The 21,929-nt window shown below is 39.1% G+C and overlaps 1 protein-coding gene and 1 long non-coding RNA gene across 6 annotated transcripts in view; one reads left to right on the forward strand and one right to left on the reverse strand.

Moving 5' to 3' along the window:
• Nucleotides 1-10,352, forward strand: part of LOC133620413 (alpha-2,8-sialyltransferase 8F-like) — a 27,169-nt gene extending 16,817 nt beyond the window's left edge. For all 5 annotated transcript variants that reach the window (XM_061981899.2, XM_061981898.2, XM_061981900.2 and 2 more), the window contains 2 exons: nt 407-880; nt 6,276-10,352. In XM_061981899.2, coding sequence (XP_061837883.2) covers nt 407-880; nt 6,276-6,318 — 517 coding nt within the window. In that variant the 3' untranslated portion in view covers nt 6,319-10,352. The remainder of the gene's footprint in view (nt 1-406; nt 881-6,275) is intronic.
• LOC133620416 (uncharacterized) lies at nt 6,395-12,462 on the reverse strand. Its single transcript, XR_009817517.1, has 5 exons — nt 12,225-12,462; nt 12,061-12,153; nt 11,237-11,378; nt 6,534-6,600; nt 6,395-6,465 (listed from the first exon to the last, which is right to left on the reverse strand). It is a non-coding gene; the product is annotated as an uncharacterized lncRNA (long non-coding RNA).
• Nucleotides 12,463-21,929: the final 9,467 nt, after the last annotated feature.

Consider the following 21,929-nt stretch of genomic DNA (forward strand, 5'->3'; position numbering starts at 1 on the left):
TGTTCAAGAAGTTGCATTAATGGTAAGAAGTATTTTATTTATTATTGGTTAGCTTCAGGATAACAATGTTGTTAAAAAATAATAAGGGACTTATAGTCTAAAAATGTTAGTTATACTTAGAAATGCACGCATTTAGTTGTATACAGTGTTAAAAAATATTACCGGTCTCACGGAAAATAAAATAAAATATTTGGCTTTCATGGCTCTCTCAGCCAAAAAGGTTCCCGACCCCTGGTCTAAGCCCTAAAAGTAAAAAAAAAAAAGTTTTTGTTATGGTTTGAAAATGAAAAATATCTAAATGGCCCCCGCATGCTTTAATTTTTCCGTGTGCAGCCATCAGTGGAAAATATTTGGACACCCTGTTGTAGGCCATTTTTGCCTAGCCTGACTGGTGACGTCCCTGCAGGTACGGCTCCCTGATGAACAATCGGCGAGAGTTTGCGGAAAGTCTTCGAAGCTACGGAAAGTCCTTCATCCTCCTACCCGCCTTCTCCATCAGCGACTACACACCGCTCTCCCTGCGGGTGGCCTACACCGTTGAGGACTTTGCCAGCCCGGCACGTCCCGTCTTCTTCAACCCGGACTACCTGCGCAACCTGTCCCAATTCTGGACGAGACACGGCCTGAAACCACCCCGCCTTAGCACGGGCATCACGATGGCCAGCATGGCGCTGGGGGCGTGCTCCAAGGTGCACCTGTACGGCTTCTGGCCATTCAACAACCACCCGCACAGACTCTACACGCTCACCAATCACTACTACGACGACAGGAAGGCCAACACCAAGTTCCACGCCATGCCGGAAGAGTTTGACATGCTGCTGAAGCTGCACAATCAGGGCGTGCTCAGGCTTCACCTGGGAGACTGCCGAAGCGACGAAAAGTAATGTGACCACTAAAGAGTTTTTATTGTTATTTATTATCCAGCTGGGAGTCTGAAGCTTTTAAACCAGAAGATCTTAGGGAGGTTTTATCTGTTATCATGAAAGTGAATCTAACTTATTAATAATCATGTTTGCTATAATTGTTTACATGCAACTAGGGTTGTACGGTATACCGGTATTAGTATAGTACCGCGATACTAATGAATCATTTTCGGTACTATACCGCCTCTGAAAAGTACCGGTCCCGCATCCCATCCACCCCCCGCGACCGCGTCGTCGTCACGTCGTGGCATTGCTGGTTTTACGAGCAGACGAGCATGCTCGGCAGCGCACAATCACTGAGTACTTACAAGCAGACACGGTGTGTAGACAGAAAAGGGAGAACGGATGTAGTTTGGCTTAAAAACTAACGATAAAGGTGCAGTTATAACACTGAAACGCCCTCAGGAAGAGATGCTTTAAGACACTTCTAAATCACTAATCCTGGTCTCCATGGCGACGAATAAAGTAAGTTTCTTACAAGTATCATCCCAAGTATCAAACATGCTTCACCACACATCGTAGCTCACCGGCGTCAAAATGAAAACAAACGCCATTGGTGGATCTACACCTGACATGATTACATCGATATTTTTTGGCATCACATTTTCTGTCGTTTTTTTTAAAATGTATATTATGTTTATAAACTCAAGAAATATGTCCCTGGACACATGAGGACTTTGAATTTGACCAATGTATGATCCTGTAACGACTTGGTATCGGATTGATACCCAAATGTGTGGTATCATCCAAAACTAATGTAAAGTATCAAAAGACAGAAGAATAAGTGATTATTACATTTTAACATAAGTGTAGATAGAACATATTAAAAGAGAAGTAAGCAGATATTAAGAGTAAAGTTGATTAATAATTCATTTTCTACCACTTGTCCTTCATAATGTTGACAAAATAATAGAATGATAAATGACACAATATGTTACTGCATATGTCAGCAGACTAATTAGGAGCCTGTGTTTGTTTACTTACTACTAAAAGACAAGTTGTGTTGTATGTTCACTATTTTATTTAAAGACTTAACTGCAATAAGAAACAAATGTTTAATGTACCGTAAGATTTTTTGTTTAAAAAAAAGCCAATTATGTGGTCCCCTTTACTTAGAAAAGTACCGAAAAGTATGGACAAATATTTAGTACCGGTACCAAAATATTGGTATCGTTACAACTAGGGCTGTCCGATAATGGCTTTTTTACCGATATCCGATATTCCGATATTGTCCAACTCTTAATTACCGATACCGATATCAACCGATACCGATATATACAGTCGTGGAATTAACACATTTGGACAACCAGGTATGGTGAAGATAAGGTCCTTTTTAAAAAAACTAATAAAATAAGATAAATAAATTTAAAAAAAATTCTTGAATAAAAAAGAAAGTAAAACAATATAAAAACAATTACATAGAAACTAGTAATTAATGAAAATGAGTAAAATTAACTGTTAAAGGTTAGTACTATTAGTGGACCAGCAGAACGCACAATCATGTGTGCTTACGGACTGTATCCCTTGCAGACTGTATTGATATATATTGATATATAATGTAGGAACCAGAATATTAATAACAGAAAGAAACAACCCTTTTGTGTGAATGGGGGAGGGAGGTTTTATGAGTTGGTGCACTACTTGTAAGTGTATCTTGTGTTTTTTATGTTGATTTAATAAAAATAAAAATAAAAATCGATACCGATAAGAAAAAAAACGATACCGATAATTTCCGATATTACATTTTAAAGCATTTATCGGCATCTTTAGTTACAACACTACATGCAACACATGTACCGTATTTTTCGGAGTATAAGTCGCACCGGAGTATAAGTGGCACCTGCCGAAAATGCATAATAAAAAAGGAAAAAAAACATATATAAGTCGCACTGGAGCCTGGCCAAACTATGAAAAAAACTGCGATTTATAGTCCGAAAAATACGGTAAACACCAGCACATGTTGTATAGATCATATATTTTTACGCACTTTTTTTTTTTTAATCGGATGTGTACAAGACTAGCGATGACATCACTGCCATTGTTGCAGCTTTAACTAGATGTCGGAACATGGTATGTCGTGGTCCCAATATGCAGACGACAGTGGGAGGCAGTATGCAGATGAAAAGGCATCTAATGCTAAAACCAAAAATAAACAAAAGTTGAGTGCCCCTAAGAAAAGGCATTGAAGCTTAAGGAAGGAAACTAGAAACTGAACTGGCTACAAAGTAAACAAAAACAGAATGCTGGACGACAGCAAAGACTTACCGCGTGTTGAGCAAAGACGGCGTCCACAATGTACATCCGAACATGACATGACAATCAACAATGTTCCCACAAAGAAAAAGAAAAACAACTGAAATATTCTTGATTGCTAAAACAAAGTAGATACGGGAAATATCGCTCAAAGAAAGACATGAAAATGCTACAGGAAAATACCAAAAAATTAGAAAAAGCCACCAAAATAGAAGCGCAAACAAGAACTAAAACAGTACACACAGGAAAACAGCAAACAAATCCAAATAAATCGCGGCATGATGTGACAGGTCGTGACAGTACACCTACTTTGAAACAAGAGCTATATTGATGCCTGGTTGGTTATGGTTTAAAGTCGTATCCAACAATTGCGACAACGACTTTTTACTGTCAACTGAGTTTTGTTTTTTAATGATTTCTGCTGGTGGTGTGCCTCCGGATTTTTTCAACGCAAAAAATGTGCCTCGGCTCAAAAATGGTTGAAAAACACTGGTCTAGTGCAGTGGTCCCCAACCACCGGCCGCGGCCCGGTACCGGTCCGTGGATCGATTGGTACCTGGCCGCACAAGAAATAATTAAAAAAAAAAAAAAAAAAAAAAAAAAGTTATTTATTTTTTTATTAAATCAACATAAAAAACACAAGATACACTTACAATTAGTGCACCAACCCAAAAAAACCTCCCTCCCCCATTTACACTCATTCGCACAAAAGGGTTGTTTCTTTCTGTTATTAATATTTCTGGTTCCTACATTATATATCAATATAGATCAATACAGTATGCAGGGATACAATCCGTAAGCACACAGGATTGTATTTTTTTATGACAAAATAATAAAAAATAAATAAATAATAAAATTTGTCCGTGGGACAAATTTTCAAGCGTAGTTACAAAAAGGTTGGGGACCAATGGTCTAGTGCGGTGTTTTTCACATTTTTTGCATTGAAAAAATTTGGAGGCACACCACCAGCAGAAATCATTAAAAAACTAAACACAGTTGACAGTAAAAAGTTTAAGGTCAATTGTTGGGTATGACTTTAAACCATAACCAAGCGTGCATCAATGTTGCTCTTGTCTCAAAGTAGGTGTACTGTCACCACCTGTCACATCACGCCCTGACTTATTTGGACTTTTTTGCTGTTTTCCTGTGTGTAGTGTTTTAGTTCTTGTCTTGCGCTCCTAATTTGGTGGCTTTTTCTCTTTTTTTGGTATTTTCCTGTAGCAGTTTCATGTCTTCCTTGACCGCTATTCCCCACACCCGCTTTGTTTTAGCAATCAAGAATATTTCAGTTGTTTTTATCCTTCTTTGTGGGGACATTGTTGATTGTCATGTCATGTTCGGATGTACTTTGTGGACCGTGGTCTTTGCTCCACAGTAAGTCTTTGCTGTCGTCCAGCATTCTGTTTTTGTTTACTTTGTAGCCAGTTCAGTTTTAGTTTTCTTCTGCATAGCCTTCCCTAAGCTTCTATGCCTTTTCTTAGGGGCACTCACCTTTTGTTTATTTTTGGTTTAAACATTAGACACCTTTTTACCTGTACTCTGCCTCCCGCTGTTCCCGACATCTACAACGCAATTAGCTACCGGCTGCCACCTACTGATATGGAAGAGTATTACACGGATACTCTGCCGAGCTCTAGACAGCACCGACACTCAACAACAACACATAATGTGCAGACTATAATTACTGGTTGCAAAAAATATTTTTAACCCAAATAAGTGATGATCTCCCACGGCACACCAGACTGTATCTCGCGGAACACTAGTGGACTGCATTTTATTGACAACTTTAAAGGGGAACATTATCACAATTTCAGAATTGTTAAAACCATTAAAAATCAGTTCCCAGTGGCTTATTATATTTTTCGAAGTTTTTTTCAAAATTTTACCCATCATGCAATATCCCTAAAAAAAGCTTCAAAGTGCCTGATTTTAACCACCCGTCCATTTTCCTGTGACGTCACATAGTGAAGCCAACACAAACAAACATGGCGGAAAGAACAGCAAGCTATAGCGACATTAGCTCGGATTCAGACTCGGATTTCAGCGGCTTAAGCGATTCAACAGATTACGAATGTATTGAAACGGATGGTTGTAGTGTGGAGGCAGGTAGCGAAAACGAAATTGAAGAAGAAACTGAAGCTATTGAGCCATATCGCTTTGAACCGTATGCAAGCGAAACCGACGAAAACGACACGACAGCCAGCGACACGGGAGAAAGCGAGGACGAATTCGGCGATCGCCTTCTAACCAACGATTGGTATGTGTTTGTTTGGCATTAAAGGAAACTAACAACTATGATCTAGGTTTACAGCATATGAAATACATTTGGCAACAACATGCACTTTGAGAGTGCAGACAGCCCAATTTTCATCAATTAATATATTCTGTAGACATACCCTCATCCGCGCTCTTTTCCTGAAAGCTGATCTGTCCAGTTTTGGAGTTGATGTCAGCAGGCCAGGGAAGCTAGGGTCGATAGCTCGCTCGTCTGCGGGAACAAACTGCCGCCATTGCTTGCCGTGCTAGCGAGGTCCTTTGTCCCTGAATTGCTCACACACTCCGGCAGATTCAATGGGGGTCTGGCGGCAGATTTCTTTGACTTTATCGTTGGAAATGCATCTGCTTTGAGTGTCGCAGGATATCCACACATTCTTGCCATCTCTGTCGTAGCATAGCTTTCGTCGGTAAAGTGTGCGGAACAAACGTCCAATTTCTTGCCACTTTCGCATCTTTGGGCCACTGGTGCAACTTGAATCCGTCCCTGTTCGTGTTGTTACACCCTCCGACAACGCACCGACGAGACATGATGTCTCCAAGGTACGGAAAACAGTCGAAAAAACGGAAAATAACAGCGCTGTTTTGACCCGGTGTTTGAGAAAATGGTGGATTGCTTCCTGATGTGACGTCACGTTGTGACGTCATCGCTCCGAGAGCGAATATTAGAAAGGCGTTTAATTCGCCAAAATTCACCCATTTAGAGTTCGGAAATCGGTTAAAAAAATATACGGTCTTTTTTCTGCAACATCAAGGTATATATTGACGCTTACATAGGTCTGGTGATAATGTTCCCCTTTAATCTCTTCTGTTTCATGAAAAAAGGCCCACACCTGAACAGAGGTGGAGTGAAACGACTGGCGCATAACCTCCACCATGCTCTGAGGCCTCGACCGGATCCTGTGCTGCCACAGACAGAAGAGAATGTGAGCGGGAGAAGAACTCCTCCTCCGTTGCCACGCAGGAACCCAGCAAAGGATTCAGCCACAGCAATCCCAGCAGCACCTCCGGAATCCTGAACACAAGATTCTGATGCAGCAACTCCTCCATCATCATCATCAAGGCCCTCACCCTGGGTCCTACCTGCATCTACGACCCACCAGAGATGCTTCAGTGTCTTTCTCCTCGCCACCGTCACCCATGAGACATCCTGGAAATATTGAAAACGGATTCCCCCTACTCAGGAAATGGCGCGATCAAGGATTCTGTCATCAAAAAAGTATCGCCCCTCTTTCCCTCCTCAGCCTATTCAATTAACCAAAGCCCCACCAGGTTGGCCCTGGCCAGTGGGGGTCGTCGTGGTTTTACCCAAATGCTTTTTTCCAGGAGCACTAATTTTTTTGTTTCTCTTCTCACTCCATGTAAATAATCAACTGCAATACGACAAGACCAACCAAACTTAACAGTTGATACCGATACCTGATTGACCAGTGATCACTTCCTGTGTTGCTAGATCACCAGAGAGCGAGTGCCTTTGTTAATACAACCAACCTTGCTTGACAACTTTCGGTTTCTTCTAACAAAGAAGAGAAAAAAAAAGAAAGCTTTACCGAACAAATTTTTAATTGATCTCAATTACGTGTCTATAGCGATATATATTGATATTGTATTTTACCAATTCCTAATATGGACCATCTCAGGTTTTGAAAACCTCAGGGAGTGGTCTCCTGCTGGTTCCCAAAGTCAGGACCAAACATGGTGAGGCTGTGTTTCAGTTCTATGCTCCTAAAATATGCAATAGTCGTCCAGAAAATGTGAGACAGCCCTCAACGTTGGCAACGTTCAAATCCAGCCTGAAAACACTTAACACAGGCCCGCAAACAGGTTTTATCCGGCCCGCGAGATGAGTTTTCTACGTATAAAAATTAGCCGAAATTTTTGAATGAAAGAAACTGCTGTTCTAAATGTGTCCACTAGATGTCGCAATAGCAATTCTTTGTATCTTTGTAGATTATGCTACATATGTAAGAAAAAAAAAAAAACACATGATGTTAGTGCACCAGTCGAGGAAAATGAGCAGACTACATAAATAACATCCTGCAATTTGATTTTGATATAATTCTTTTATCTTGATGGATTGAAAATGAACACCAATGAGTTGACATTATCACATAATTTATCCAGAAAGTATAAATAACGACAAATAAAGATAGAATACTATTAACCGCAACATATAATAGTAAAAATAAAAGCAACAGCATTATGATTTCTACATTTTCAGAATGTGCTTGTTCTATTTCTAAACAAAGAAAACAATCTGAAGTTGTCTTTATTTTTAAGTTATCGTGCCGTGATTTTACCAGTCCGGCCCACTTTGGAGTAGATTTTTCTCCACGTGGCCCCCGATCTAAAATTAGTTTGACACCCCTGACTTAACACCTTCGCCCATTTTTGTCGCCATTGTAACACATTTTTCAATATACTGAACACCTGACATGTTATAATGGTTTCGCCACAAATAATGAATGGATCGAAGCATCTCCCTTTGAAAAAAACCCCAAAAAATGGTTGTATTAAACATGTTCTGTCCAGCCACTCAGGCAAATCATATTGTTGATGTTGATGCCCATATCTGATGTACATAATTGCTTTAAAAAAGAGAAGTGTGGGAAACTTCTCTTGTTGCCTTATTTATTATTTGACTTTGTTAAATTAATTAATTTATTGTTTGGCGTAGACCAGGGGTCGGCAACCCAAAATGTTGAAAGAGCCATATTGGACCAAAAATACAAAAACAAATCTGTCTGGAGCCGCAAAAAATTAAAAGCCATATTACATACAGATGTGTCATGGAATTAAGGGGACTTAAAGGAAACTAAATGACCTCAAATATAGCTACAAATGAGGCATAATGATGCAATATGTACATGTAGCTAGCCTAAATAGCCTGTTAGCATCGATTAGCTTGCAGTCATGCAGTGACCAAATATGTCTGATTAGCACTCCACACAAGTCAATAACATCAACAAAACTCACCTTTCATGCACAACCTTAAAAAGTTTGGTGGACAAAATGAGACAGAAAATTAAGTGCCATAAAACACGTCCTAGAAAGTCAAAGAAAGTTATATATGTAAACAAACTACGGTGAGTTCAAGGACCGCCAAAATTAGTAGGACAAAACGGCGCTCGCCAAATACTCGAATCAGTGAAGCATGTTTAATATAAACAGTGTGCTTTGTAACAATTAGGGAGGTTTGTGTCATGTTTGTCCTCCTACAGAAACCATATTAAAACAAAAATAGATTTTTTTCCCCTCATCTTTTTCCATTTTTCATACATTTTTTGAAAAAGCTCCAGAGAGCCACTAGGGCGGCGCTAAAGAGCCGATGCGGCTCTAGAGCCGCGGGTTGCCGACCCCTGGCGTAGACGGACCGGAGCAGGAAGGGATAGAAGGAAGGAAAAAAAACAAGACAAAGGTAGAAATTGTGGGGACAAGAGGGATGTGTACGACAAATACGATATGTACAAATATGATGTGAAAAATTATAGCAAAAAACAGTTACTAAGATGCAAAGACCTAAATCAAGATGACCATCATCTTTGAAGTAGTTAAGAGTACCGGGCAGTGCTCGCAATTTGTTGACGGCACGATGTGCACCCTGGACTCCATTGTAAAAATGTGTATTTCTACATTTGTTGTTCTATTTTATACTTAAATTTAGCATGTTCACATTGGTTAATCTTGTGGTTATGTTACCTATAATTTGGCTATTATGGCGTCACGTGGACAATTGTTTTGATTACAATGTAATTGTAATATTTGAATAATAATAAATGAATGTGTTGTGGCAGTTGTGGATGTCACCAATGCGGCAGTCTGAGGAAACACTTGGTTGCTTTTCGAAACACGTCTTTATGGGTGAACTGCCAACATGAGAATGCTAGTAATTGGTTAAAGTTCAATGGCTTTGTAAAAACACTGAGACAAAGTCTAAGTTCATTGTGGTCTTTATGATGTTTTTGAAACTGCACCATTTTTTTCCTCAGAATTATCCACTAACAAAGTGTTTTGCCAAGAGGATTATTTGTAATATTTACATTTCCAGAATGTGCTTGTTCTATTTTTGAGGAAAACAATTTCGAAGTTGTCTTTATTTTCGAATTATTATGCCGCGTGGGAACAGATGTTCCTCCTTGAGGCCCCTGAGCTCAAATGAGTTTGACACCCCTGCTGTAAACAAATATAGATGAATAGATGTTGTATAGCAGATTTGAAAGTAGTTGCAGTTTTAGACTTAGACTTAAGACACTAGATGGCAGCCGTGTACAAGCTATTGAACACAGAGAGTAGTTTTTGGGGCGACTGGTAAGACTCACACACCGGAAGTGTCAAGATGTTGCCACACCAACTCTATTAAAACCAACAAAACTAAGGACAAGTTTCAGTTATTGAGTTGATATATTAAAATCCATCCATCCATCCATTTTCTACCGCTTGTCCCTTTCGGGGTCGCGGGGGGTGCTGGAGCCTATCTCAGCTGCATTCGGGCGGAAGGCGCAGTATCAAAACTTAATGCTCCAACTTTATTTTAGCTATATGAAGGCCTTTTTTGCAGCCGTTCTCTATTAAAAAAAGCTAACGTGTGTTTAATCGTACTCAAACCGAGACAATATATAAAAACCGAAGCATATTTTTGGTGAAAATGTCAGCGTCTGTTTGGGTCATTACATTTTTATTTCATGAATGGGAGTAGAAAAACAAAAAGCCATTGGTTTATTTGAATTTCATTTTGAAATACAAAAAAAAAACAATTGAAAAACAAAAATGTATTTTTTTTCACTTTCAAAGAGGAATAACTAGATTGAAAAAAAAGGTTTGGTTTTCATTTTATAGTTCATATAACGAAATAAAAATCACAAGTCAGCAAAAACAAACAAAAAAAGAACCTTATCAAAAACAGATGTTTTACTATATTCTGACACCGGAAACAGTAGTTGCAATTTAAAGAGGATACTGTGGATTGACCAATAGGAGAATATATATATATATATATATATATATATATATATATATATATATATATATATATATATATATTGATACATGATACTTGGGGATAGGTACTGAATTCTGTACTTTTATAGGTACGACTAAAGTTTCTCAGCGGTATAGCTCGGTTGGTAGAGTGGCCGTGCCAGCAACTTGAGGGTTCCAGGTTCGATCCCCGCTTCCGCCATCCGAGTCACTGCCGTTGTGTCCTTGGGCAAGACACTTTACCCACCTGCTCCCAGTGCCACCCACACTGGTTTAAATGTGACTTAGATATTGGGTTTCACTATGTAAAAGTGCTTTGAGTCACTAGAGAAAAGCGCTATATAAATATAATTCACTTCACTATCACATAAAATTAACTGTGCCTTATTTGAATGCCTTATAGTTGCATATGTCATGTCTTTTGATCATGTTTTGTTTGACTATGTTCTGTTTGGTTTTTGGACTCTTTTAGTTTCTGTTTACGCTCCATTGTTTCAGTTACCATGCCGACCCATTAGTTTTCATCTGTCCTCATGAGACTCAAGCACCTGTGTTAATGATGTCACTATTATTTAAGCCGATAGTTGCCAGGAAGTCAGCCTGGCGACATTACCCCTGTTACTCCTATGATTACGCGTTCCATGCTTGACCAAGTAAGTTTTAGTTTATTCGTGTCACAGTAAGTGTTTATTTGTTTCATGCCCATAGTTTACGCCTTTGTGATAGTTTTTTGTTCCTTAGCCAAGTTTGTGTCTCCACCTTGTGCCTTTTGTTTGCACTTTTATAGTATTATTAAAACATGTATTTACCTTCACGCCATGTCCGGTCCAGTCGATTTGCACCACGGGAAAACAATCCACGCAGTAATTTGCGTCACCATAGTCCAAGTCGTGACAGCATAGGGATGGGAATTAATACGATTTTTCTGGTTCCAACTCCAACGGTTCACATCTCGATTTTTATTTGGAAAAAAAAAAGAGAAAAAAGGGTGGATTAGCATCAATTTAGTTTAGTTTAGCGGTAACATGACCTTACAGAGCAGTATAGAAGAAAAACAATTCACGTTTTTGTAAACAAATTCAAGAAATTAATATTCTTCTGTAGAATGTATTAATGTGCAAATTACACAAGAGTGTAACATTTAGTAACGTGATATTAACTTAATACATGCAAAGTGAGATATGTTAATGTTAAAGTACCACTGATTTCACACACTAGGTGTGGTGAAATTGACCCATCCCCTTGTTCCACCCCCTGGGAGGTGAGGGGAGCAGTGAGCAGCAGCGGTGGCTGCGCTCGGGAATCATTTTGGTGACTTAACCCCCATTTCCACCATGTCAAGTCTGTATTACGTATAATGTTGATGATTATGGCTTATAGTTTATGAAAACTTCGAAAATGTAAGGTTTCAAAAATTGTAAGCTATGATGATCAGAATGATAACAAATAATGGCTTGCATGTAATAACTTAATATCACAGATTTGTTTCACATTTGAAGTTAATTGCTGACATAAATTGACTTTACACCATATTCTAATTGTATAAGTTTCACATGTATAATATAATGACAGAGAAAATCTGGTTGCAGGAAAACATGCAACTTTTCTCTGACTCCAATTGAAATTCACCTACCAAAAATGCAAACTTTTGACCACAAACTTAAGTCGTTCCTCGGTGACATTGGTCTAGCGGCAGACGTGAACTGGGGCTCCCTGTTATGCTTGTCTAAATGAGAAAGCAATGAATTCAATTCAACAAATAATAGCGCTAAAATGATAGGAGGCGTTAGTTGGTACCTGTTGTATTCAGATGACGTGCTACCGTTAGTGCTGCTGGGATTAAAGGTGCCAGATGTAGTAATGTGGCCAGAAATGGTACTGCAATCACGGTCAAAATGTTGTAGTCCCCTCCCACTCTCCATGACTGAGGTTGCCAGATACGCAGCCGAGTCCGAATCCTACTCCAAGGAACTTCAAATGGCAATCGACGAGTCCTACGCTGTAGGTTTATCTTTGTGGGGGGGCGTGGCCTGCGGACCTGCAGTGAAGCGGGGTGTGTCAGGATCGGCTTCGAGATTGGTGACAGGTGCGTAGATGACACAGCTGTGAGTGTTTGTCTGATCACCTGTCGCTCTGTTAAAGGCAGCAGTCGGGAAGGAGAGGAGGTGGTTGATGGAGGAGAACGAGCGAGAGAGACTGTAACATGGCTGAAAAGCACAAGAAGGACAACTTATTGAAAAATAAATCATTGTTCACAAAGATGAACACGGCTGTCATGTCCGTCATTGGTGATCCAGAGAACCCGGAGGAGCAAGACCTCCACAATCTTGTTTATGCTTCTTGCAAGATGATTTATTAAGTAATTACGCCACATTTTACTGATGTCGATTTGCCAAATGCATTTGTAAAGTTATGCAGCAACATTTTCGTCGGGAGTCGGGACAGATTGTTGGCATTACCCTGCTAAAATGTCTAGTTTGACCGCACGGACCACCATACAAACAATTATATATTATAATATATAATATATTATATATCGCATAGGCCTACTTTGATGGCAAGCCAAGGCCGACAATAAGATTACCGCCACATTTTGTTCAGCATAACTCCATGAACAGCGAGGAATACTGTAGTGCGGAAAAAACACAGAACGAGTTGAAAAACCAGACGGAACGTAAATGTCGCCTATAGCGAGCATCGACCCAGCAACTGGTGCTGGGTGACTGAAAACAATACAGGGGAGTGTTTCACCAAAACCTAAACAAAGGCAGGTGTGGAGAATTAGTGCCCATGGAAACCAACAGTACACAACAGTGACACTAAAGTACTATTCATTCGTACCGGTATCGATTCCCCGCTACTGGGAATTGGTACCACATCACTTCCAATGTGAATGGTACCCCTTCCTAATGATAAAACACCACACTGTTATTTTTTTCCTACAGGCCAGTCCGCAGTCTCGTCTTTAAATTGCAACTTCCAGTCCCAGTTTCGGAATACAAAAAAAAAAATATATATATATATATATGTTTTCAATTCCAATCCATGAAAATAAAATACAAATGACCAAAACATACAATGTACCACTGTAATGGGAATAATCAAGAGCTCTGAGGAATGCAGTTTCTCACATTTCAGCTTGAAGTGGTGTTATAAGGGTTTAGAATGGTTTTTATTCAAATTACTCCCAAAGATGATGAGATTATATTCCTGTGTTCAGAACAATTTTGGGGTCCATAGTTGCACTTTTGTTTGATCAGGTGTCTGGATCTTGTCTTTGTTGGCTGCTATTCAAACAGGGCAGGGTCTGGGTGCAGCCTGCTTTTGTGCTTAGCCGTGGTTTCAAGTAACAAGCTTGCTTACGCACAATAACCTGGCGTACGGCCTTTGTCACTGCAAAGATGAGATGTTTCGAGACTGACGTTGACGGAAAAATGCATACTTCATGGCTGACATATGTACATTTCTACAGGCTGTGGAAACTTTGGCTACACACAAAGGTGGCCGCGACATTGCGGTAGAAAACGGGTTGATAGATTTTGTTTGAAATAAAAACTCAAATGATCATTACAACACAGGAGAGCTTCTTGCAGTAGCAGCCTCAAGTGTTACGTATCATTGTAGCCACTATCTTTTCGAACCGGTTGCAGCACTAATTAGCAAGTTTTTGCCACTCACTTGAGCATCACAGGTGCTAGGAAAAGGAAGGCCATCAAGGCCACCATGGAGGCAGCAGAGAGAGCCTCTAGATGGCTTTGGATCAGGAGGAGGGATCTGTGGGCCAATGCTACTGGGACACAAGCTGGGGTCTGATGCTGAAAGACCCAAAACCCCCGATGATCTCAGGTATATCACTGATGATGTATCCCAGTGCATCCGAGGATGTATCTTACAATCGTCTTCACCTTCTTCCTAACCCCACCATTTCTTTTTTATTACCAAATTTCCCGGACCATAGGGCTCACCGGATTATAAGGCGCACTGCCGATGAGCGGGTCTATTCAGATCTATTTTCATACAAAAAGCGCACCAGATTAAAAGGCGCATTAAAGGCCTACTTAAATGAATTTTTTGTATTTAAACGGGGATAGCAGATCCATTCTATGTGTCATACTTGATCATTTCGCGATATTGCCATATTTTTGCTGAAAGGATTTAGTATAGAACAACGACGATAAAGTTCGCAACTTTTGGTCGCTGATAAAAAAAGCCTTGCCTGTACCGGAAGTAGCGTGACGTCACAGGTTGAAGGGCTCCTCACATTTCCCCATTGTTTACACCAGCAGCGAGAGCGATTCGGACCGAGAAAGCGACGATTACTCCATTAATTTGAGCGAGGATGAAAGATTCGTGGATGAGGAACGTGAGAGTGAAGGACTAGAGTGCAGTGCAGGACGTTTCTTTTTTCGCTCTGACCGTAACTTAGGTACAAGGGCTCATTGGATTCCACACTCTCTCCTTTTTCTATTGTGGATAACGGATTTGTATTTTAAACCACCTCGGATACTATATCCTCTTGAAAATGAGAGTCAAGAACACGAAATGGACATTCACAGTGACTTTTATCTCCCCGACAATACATTGGCGAAATTTGTGTCCCATTCAGTCTGTGGAAAAGCTGCCTAATAATTTTAAACACGTCGACATGGAATGTTGATTTCTTTAGGCCACCCCGCATTCCACGAACATGCACCAGCAGATACGTCTCACCCAAACCAGTGTGCTGTTCCTCATTGCTTGAAGAAACATCATTTGTCTTATTGTGTGCACGTCAAGACTGTCATTCCTGAAATGTCACATTTGTTGACCAAATAAGTCAACATAAGATCGATGTGACGTGCGTTTGTTGTACGGCGGACGTGTCACAAAGCAAGTTAAGTCCAGGGCTTCTTTTGTTTGTGTTGCAGTAAAAAGTGCAGCTTTTGTTGTGAGAAAATCAACTATTTTATGGTCGTCCCCTGAGAGCTATTAGACGTGCATGTGTTTTGTTTTTTTTCCTTCTCCAGTTTCCTGTTTGTCAGAGCAGTAAATGTGTGTTGCTCATCATTTTACTTCGCCATTGGCTTTTTATGCTTGAGTGTTGAGGAAGTGCAAGTTCCCGAAATTGGACAAAACATGAAAAAAACAACGTTTTGTGACTTGCCTTACTTCCTTATTGTTACTTGAGCAAAGCAAATTGTGATCTGCGATGCCACTCGTCTAATCGCGAGAGAGATCACTTTTTGTTTGGCCACCAGCTTCATGGAATTTGCATCTTCACTGCTCAGTTGATGAACTACTTGCCAACTGTTGTTTTTTTCTCTGCTGCACAGGCAGGAAGTGATATACACACAATGGTGCACAAACCACAGATAACATGTGGGGTGACAAAGACTTCCTTCTGTCTGTCCCTCAGTCCATCCCATGATGTCACGCCCAGAAACTTGTAGCAGACTTCCTGTGCAGAACAGTTGGTTGACTTTTAATCTGAGCATGTATGCAGTTTCACAATGATTCCTCACATCTTGTACATATTTTCTTTACATGTCCAAAAAGGAGTAGGAAGAAGCAAATCTTATCTAATCCCACCTTTTTACTATTACTAACGCATCAACTCATTCTAAATACGAAAGTTCTCTGAATAAATAGTAAAGTCAGTCATGATTCACTGAATGAAATTAATAATATCCTATTTTCAACAAACTCAAGACGTTTATTAAAATCCCTTCTTGTACTTTTTGAAAACATGTGGTTTGCATAGTTTCTTAAGACGGATCATGTTAGTACATTGTGTGACTTCTTTGCTTAATCCATTCCATGAAGAATTTTGGTGGTGTGAGTAGAGACAGAAACCCATAAAACATTCAGTTTTTCATTGAATGCGGAGTTACGGTTTTTACTTGGCTAAAGATTGTACTCAAAAGGGATGCACGCTCAGGGAGACACAATTACATTTCCATATCCCTTGTTACACACATGCAGGAATTGCATGAATTCCAGGGCGTTGCGTGTCTTGTCAGGACATTGGCTCGAATTTGAGAGCAAACTGCTATCCAGTGTTGAGTTGAGTTTGTGTTTATTTGGAACATGCATGCATACAACATGATACATCACAATTTCCAGTTTCTCTATTCAACATGTTCGAAAAGGAGTAGGAAGAAGCTGAGCTTAGTTAATCCTACCCCTTTTCCTTTACATAGCAACTTTTGTTCACTTCCTGTTCTCAATTCATTCACAATATACTCCATAGGTAATAACTATAAAAATAAATAAATAAACGATCATTGGTGAAATAAGTTATATTTCATATGGTGAGATGAGTAAGATTATCTTGAAAATGAATGGAGGAATGAGATAAATTCTGAATGTTTATCATGGTTCTTCTTCTTTGTACTTTGTAAACACAAGTTTGAGGAGTTTCTTGAAGTGGATCATATTAGTACATTGTTTGATTTCTTTGCTTAATGTTTGCCATAAGATCGATGTATGTTTGACATAAGATCGATGTATGTTTGACGTAAGATCGATGTATGTTTGACGTAAGATCGATGTATGTTTGACATAAGATCGATGTATGTTTGACGTAAGATCGATGTATGTTTAACGTAAGATCGACGGAAGATCGATTTCTGTTTGACGTAAGATCGATGTATGTTTGACAAAAGATCGATGTATGTTTGACGTAAGATCGATGTATATTTAACGTAAGATCGACGGAAGATCGATGTATGTTTGACAAAAGATCGATGTATGATCGAAGAAAGATCGATGTATGTTTGACGTAAAATCGATGTATGTTTGACATAAGATCGATGTATGTTTGACGTAAGATCGATGTATGTTTGACGTAAGATCGATGTATGTTTGACGTAAGATCGATGTATGTTTAACGTAAGATCGACGGAAGATCGATTTATGTCTGACATAAGATCGATGTACGTTTGACGTAAGATCAATGTATGTTTGACGTAAGATCGATGTATGTTTGACGTAAGATCGATGGAAGATCGATTTATGTTTGACGTAAGATCAATGTATGTTTGACATAAGATCGATGTATGTTTGACGTAAGATCGATGTATGTTTGACATAAGATCGATGTATGTTTGACGTAAGATCGATGTATGTTTAACGTAAGATCGACGGAAGATCGATTTCTGTTTGACGTAAGATCGATGTATGTTTGACAAAAGATCGATGTATGTTTGACGTAAGATCGATGTATATTTAACGTAAGATCGACGGAAGATCGATGTATGATCGAAGAAAGATCGATGTATGTTTGACGTAAAATCGATGTATGTTTGACATAAGATCGATGTATGTTTGACGTAAGATCGATGTATGTTTGACGTAAGATCGATGTATGTTTGACGTAAGATCGATGTATGTTTAACGTAAGATCGACGGAAGATCGATTTATGTCTGACATAAGATCGATGTACGTTTGACGTAAGATCGATGTATGTTTGACGTAAGATCGATGTATGTTTGACGTAAGATCGATGGAAGATTGATTTATGTTTGACGTAAGATCAATGTATGTTTGACATAAGATCGATGTATGTTTGACGTAAGATCGATGTATGTTTGACATAAGATCGATGTATGTTTGACGTAAGATCGATGTATGTTTAACGTAAGATCGACGGAAGATCGATTTCTGTTTGACGTAAGATCGATGTATGTTTGACAAAAGATCGATGTATGTTTGACGTAAGATCGATGTATGTTTAACGTAAGATCGACGGAAGATCGATTTCTGTTTGACGTAAGATCGATGTATGATCGAAGAAAGATCGATGTATGTTTGACGTAAAATCGATGTATGTTTGACATAAGATCGATGTATGTTTGACGTAAGATCGATGTATGTTTGACGTAAGATCGATGTATGTTCAGTGTTTCCCACAGGACAGGCATCTATTTGTGGTGGTGTGGTCGGCGGGGGGGCAGCGGCGATGACCAAGAAGAACGCGGAGTTGGAATATAATTACAACATTTTATGTACATATTTATATACACATTTGAACAATTAGTGATTCACTGAAATATATTTATTAATTGTGGTTCTTACAAAAAATATATCTTATAAAATATAAAAGCTAAAATGTCTCTTAAAGCTCTGCCCCTTTAATTAGTGAATACTAAATAATTTAACTTTAGCCTACTACTACAACCATATTATTTACCAGCAACATGAAGTGAAACAGAGGCAGAGGTGTCCTGCCACAGTCAGTCAACCTCCTCCTCCTCCTCCTGCTGAACAGGTCGCACCTGTGGTCCGGACTGTAGGCCTACCTCCTCTCCAAGTCCAGCCCTTTTCGGCCGTTGAAAATATTTTTCTATACTCATCTGTGTGAAGGAGTGAACATCCAACATTAGAATTTATTACTAACGAGCAGAAGCGCTCTATGTACAGTGCCGTCTAACCAGCAGCTCAACACATGCAGGGTTCAACGTTAAGGTTTTTTTCTACTTGCCCGACTTCTCAAATCTACTTGCCCCAATATTTTTACTTGTCCTGCCTAGGTTTTTTTCTGGCTGTGTAGTGCTCATGGCTTATATCTTACTAGAATCCTTCCCGTTGACTATTTACAACACTACACAGTATTTATTATTATTATTATTATTATTATCTATAATTACATTTAAATGGCATTGCATACATGTAAAATTAAATGCTATTTCACATTATTTGACCAGTAGCAGTTACACTCATCTGAACAGGTCAGCCACCTGTTTAAAGCCCAATCACAGTTGAAATCTTGAAATGAAGGGCCTTTAATAAAACATTAACCTGGACAACATTTTAACAGCTGGTTGGCTCAGATTTTATTCTTTTCATTGCATTCACATGCTGCAGTGGACAGTGGACAATTTAGCTTCAGTCCATGTGTGTTTATTGACAACAGGGTTATAACCTGGACACGTTAGCTCGTCGGTATGAAAACAGGTGACCGAGTCAAACAGCGGCGGCGAAACCGTCAGTGAAACGCTCGGTGAAATCGCGGATTAACATTAAATATATGACGAGCCGCGAGCGATGCAGCTATAACCTATCTACCTATAACACCTGTAAAAATGAAGCAATGCTACCACGCTAGCAAGCGTTAGCCAGCCGGCTATGAGCCACCAAGCTGCTAACTATCGCCAAAAGGCACCATTTAAGTTTTTTTCCCCATGGCATCCTGGATCAAGGCTTTCAGCAGCTTTTGGACATTTGAGGTAGAAACGTAGGAAGCGCCATCATTATGAAAAGTAGTCGGCGAGTATTTTGGTCCCGTCCGTCCGTCCCTCTTCTTCTTCTTCTTCTGGCCCACCAGGTGAATTAAGTGCTATTGGCGGAGTTACAATGCATACCGGCACCTACTGCACCGGAGGTGTAACTACAAGCAACATTCACAGACAGTCCCATTGCTTTTATGAGCGGTCGAGCGAGTCAAAAGCCGAAAAATCCATTTGTGGCGGACATAATTCTTTCGTGGCGGGCCGCCACAAATAAATGAATGTGTGGGAAACACTGATGTTTAACGTAAGATCGACGGAAGATCGATTTATGTCTGACATAAGATCGATGTACGTTTGACGTAAGATCGATGTACGTTTGACGTAAGATCGATGTATGTTTGACGTAAGATCGATGGAAGATCGATTTATGTTTGACGTAAGATCAATGTATGTTTGACATAAGATCGATGTATGTTTGACGTAAGATCGATGTATGTTTGACGTAAGATCGATGGAAGATCGATTTATGTTTGACGTAAGATCAATGTATGTTTGACATAAGATCGATGTATGTTTGACATAAGATCGATGTATGTTTGACGTAAGATCGATGTGTTTGACATAAGATCGATGTGTGTTTAACGTAAGTTCGACAGAAGATCGATTTTTGTCTGACATAAGATCGATGTATGTTTGACATAAGATCGATGTATGTTTGACGTAACATCGGTGTATGTTTAACGTAAGATCGACGGAAGATCGATTTATGCTTGACGTAAGATCGACGTATGTTTGACGTAAGATCGATGTATGTTTGACGTAAGATCGATGTATGTTTAACGTAAGATCGACGGAAGATCGATTTATGTTTGACGTAAGATCAATGTATGTTTGACATAAGATCGATGTATGTTTGACATAAGATCGATGTATGTTTAACGTAAGATCGATGGTAGATCGATGTATGTTTGACGTAAGATCGATGTATGTTTGACGTAAGATCGATGTATGTTTGACATAAGATCAATGTATGTTTGACGTAAGATCGATGTATGTTTAACGTAAGATCGATGTATGTTTAACGGAAGATCGCCGGAAGATCGATTTATGTTTGACATAAGGTCGATGTATGTTTAACGGAAGATCGACGGAAGATCGATTTCTGTTTGACGTAAGATCGATGTATGATCGAAGTAAGATCGATGTATGTTTGACGTAAGATCGACGTATGTTTGATGTAAGTTCGACGTACGTTTGACAAAAGTTTGACGTATGATCGATGTACAGTATGTATAACGTAAGAACGACGTATTTTTGACATAAGATCGACATATGTTTGACGTAGGATCGACATAAGATGCAAAGGCAATTTTAAAGACACTAAGTTTATTTCAAGTAGATTATCATTGGAGGACTGCAGGAAAAGGAATGGCTAAACATGCTACGCACACACTAAGGCTGTGCAATGCAGTGACGTGCAGTCACTAGAGACAGGTGAGGCGGGGCATTATGAAAAGAAAAAAAATGTAAAAAGAAAAAAAAATAATTAAATTGTTATATGTATCCAATGATTATACTATAAAGTTATTTTCCATTTAACTTCACCAGTTTTAGATTATTTTTTATTCAAAATCGCTGAATTTTCACATTTGCCGTTCAAATACTGAGAAGAGACGGTGCGGTGAACAGCAGCCAGTTGAGGCACGTCACTCAGTGCCTCTTACTGATGATGTATATGTGCAGCTAATAAATAAAAATTAAAAAAATTAAAATTATGCATTTTGAATACATTCTGTATCGTAATAAAAAATATTTGCGATTCAGATGTTGTTTTACCGGCAACCCGAGATATAAATCTAGGGTTTCAATGTTTGTTGAAACTATTTCAGGCTGTGCTTTTTTTCAAGTGCAACAACTTTTGTGAATGCGGGAATCGATCTTGCTAGCTCTTACATGCTAAGCGAGCGCTCTACAATTTGAGATCTGTTAAAACTAGTGTTGTCCTGATACCAATATTTTGGTACTGGTACCAAAATTATTTTGATACTTTTCGGTACTTTTCTAAATAAAGGGGACCACAAAAAAAGTTGCACTATTGGCTTTATTTTAACAAAAAATCTTAGGGTACATCAAACATATGTTTCTTATTGCAAGTTTGTCAACATACAAGACAACTTGTCTTTTAGTAGTAAGTAAACAAACAAAGACTCCTAATTTAGTCTGCTGACATATGCAGTAACATATTGTGCCATTTTCCATTCGATTATTTTGTCAAAATTATTAAGGATAATC

This window comes from Nerophis lumbriciformis, linkage group LG24 (genome assembly GCF_033978685.3).
Source record: "Nerophis lumbriciformis linkage group LG24, RoL_Nlum_v2.1, whole genome shotgun sequence".
In the NCBI taxonomy this organism is placed as follows: Eukaryota; Metazoa; Chordata; class Actinopteri; order Syngnathiformes; family Syngnathidae; genus Nerophis; species Nerophis lumbriciformis.